This window comes from Nematolebias whitei, chromosome 20, assembly GCF_014905685.2.
Source record: "Nematolebias whitei isolate Nwh7 chromosome 20, NemWhi1, whole genome shotgun sequence".
Classification (NCBI taxonomy): Eukaryota; Metazoa; Chordata; class Actinopteri; order Cyprinodontiformes; family Rivulidae; genus Nematolebias; species Nematolebias whitei.
In genome coordinates, this window is record NC_056517.1 from 9714065 (window position 1) to 9715663 (window position 1599).

Here is a 1599-nt window from a genome sequence, read left to right on the forward strand (position 1 = left end):
AGGTAGATGTCGTATCAATGGGCTAAAACCAGCTGAATGTGTCCACAGGGCAGAAAATCTGATGTCCAAATGAAAATGTTGGACCTGGCTGTTCAGATCACTGACTTCAAGTTTGGATCTGCCAAACGCAGGTTGTTGAACTGTACTGTCCCATAACGGTAAATGAGTTAAAAAAAAAAAAAACCAGAGGATAAAACAGTAAAAATCTTTTAAAATTCAATTTAAAATGTTCAAAGTACTTGAAAACACAGAACAAAACAATGTAGCAAGCTCAGTAAACTTAGGAGGAACTACTTTGTGGAGCGAATACCTGCCCATATGGACTGGACACTTTCAATCCAGACGTTCAGACAATGGTCTAGTTTGATACTGGCGTATGTAAAGGTTTGTCTACATCCACGCAAACTTTGTGCGTGACTCATTCTGCTAGAGTTCCACTGTGCTTTTATTTTGAAAGCCCTGCAGCGGAAGTGCAGGGAGTTGACGTCCGCCGCCGCCGCCGCTGTGGTTCCGCTCAGAACTTCTCCAAGTTCGTCTCTGATGTGCCCGGTGGGTCAGGTTGAAGAAGTGAAGTGTTATGAGTGGACACACGGTCTCCGCGGACATTTCAGGACACATGCTGGACGAGGACGAGGACCTGGAGGTTTTCAGTAAGGTGCGGTTTAATGGTGATTTAGTCTGTGGTTTCCAGCCGCCCTGCTTCTTCTCCCTAACTTCATTTAACTTTACTCGTCTTAAGAGTTGGACAGAGCCACTGGAAGTGTCCTCTGAATATTTGTCCTCACGTCTGGAACTAACGGGACGTGTCATTCATTACTGGCTTCAAAACACCTTCTTCTGTATGATTCAAGATGGCTGCCACAGCCAACTTTCATTAAAAACACAAAAAGTGTCTCAGTCTGATTTAAACTTGCGAACATTTGGTGTGGTAGTAGCTGAGAGTCATTCACAACATTTACTCTGAGCCCAGTCACGACCAAGAATCATTTATCACCACAAGATCCTAGTTTAAAAAGGTGGCGAGTGATATGCATTCTTAAATGTAATATTTTTGTTTACGCTGCTCAGATTACTCAAGTTAAATCTTTGAGTCATTTCTGAGGGTTTGACACCGGTCACTGCCATCAAATTAAAGTAAAATATATTTTGTCCATAGTTGCACATTATTTCATTTTGTTTATTTACATTTAGCCCAATGTCCCATTTTTTGTCCCCATCACTGAGAAAAGAGGGTGATTGGAAATGCCATCCATCCATCTATCCTTCCATCTGTCCATCCATCTGTCCATCCATCTGTCCATCCATCTATCCTTCCATCTGTCCATCCATCTGTCCATCCATCTGTCCATCCATCTATCCTTCCATCTGTCCATCCATCTGTCCGTCCATCTGTCCGTCCATCTGTCTGTCCATCTGTCCGTCCATCTGTCCGTCCATCTATCCTTCCATCTGTCCGTCCATCTGTCCGTCCATCTGTCCATCCATCTATCCTTCCATCTGTCCGTCCATCTGTCCTTCCATCTGTCCATCCATCTGTCCTTCCATCTGTCCGTCCATCTGTCCTTCCATCTGTCCTTCCATCTGTCCGTCCATCTGTCC

The 1599-nt window shown here is 44.2% G+C and overlaps 1 protein-coding gene across 1 annotated transcript in view; it reads left to right on the top strand.

The window, feature by feature from the left end:
• The first annotated feature begins 478 nt into the window (after positions 1-478).
• Positions 479-1599, top strand: part of snx7 (sorting nexin 7) — a 42679-nt gene continuing 41558 nt past the window's right edge. The window contains exon 1 of the mRNA XM_037694455.1: positions 479-655. Within this exon, the coding sequence (XP_037550383.1) occupies positions 578-655 (78 nt within the window). The 5' untranslated portion in view covers positions 479-577. The remainder of the gene's footprint in view (positions 656-1599) is intronic.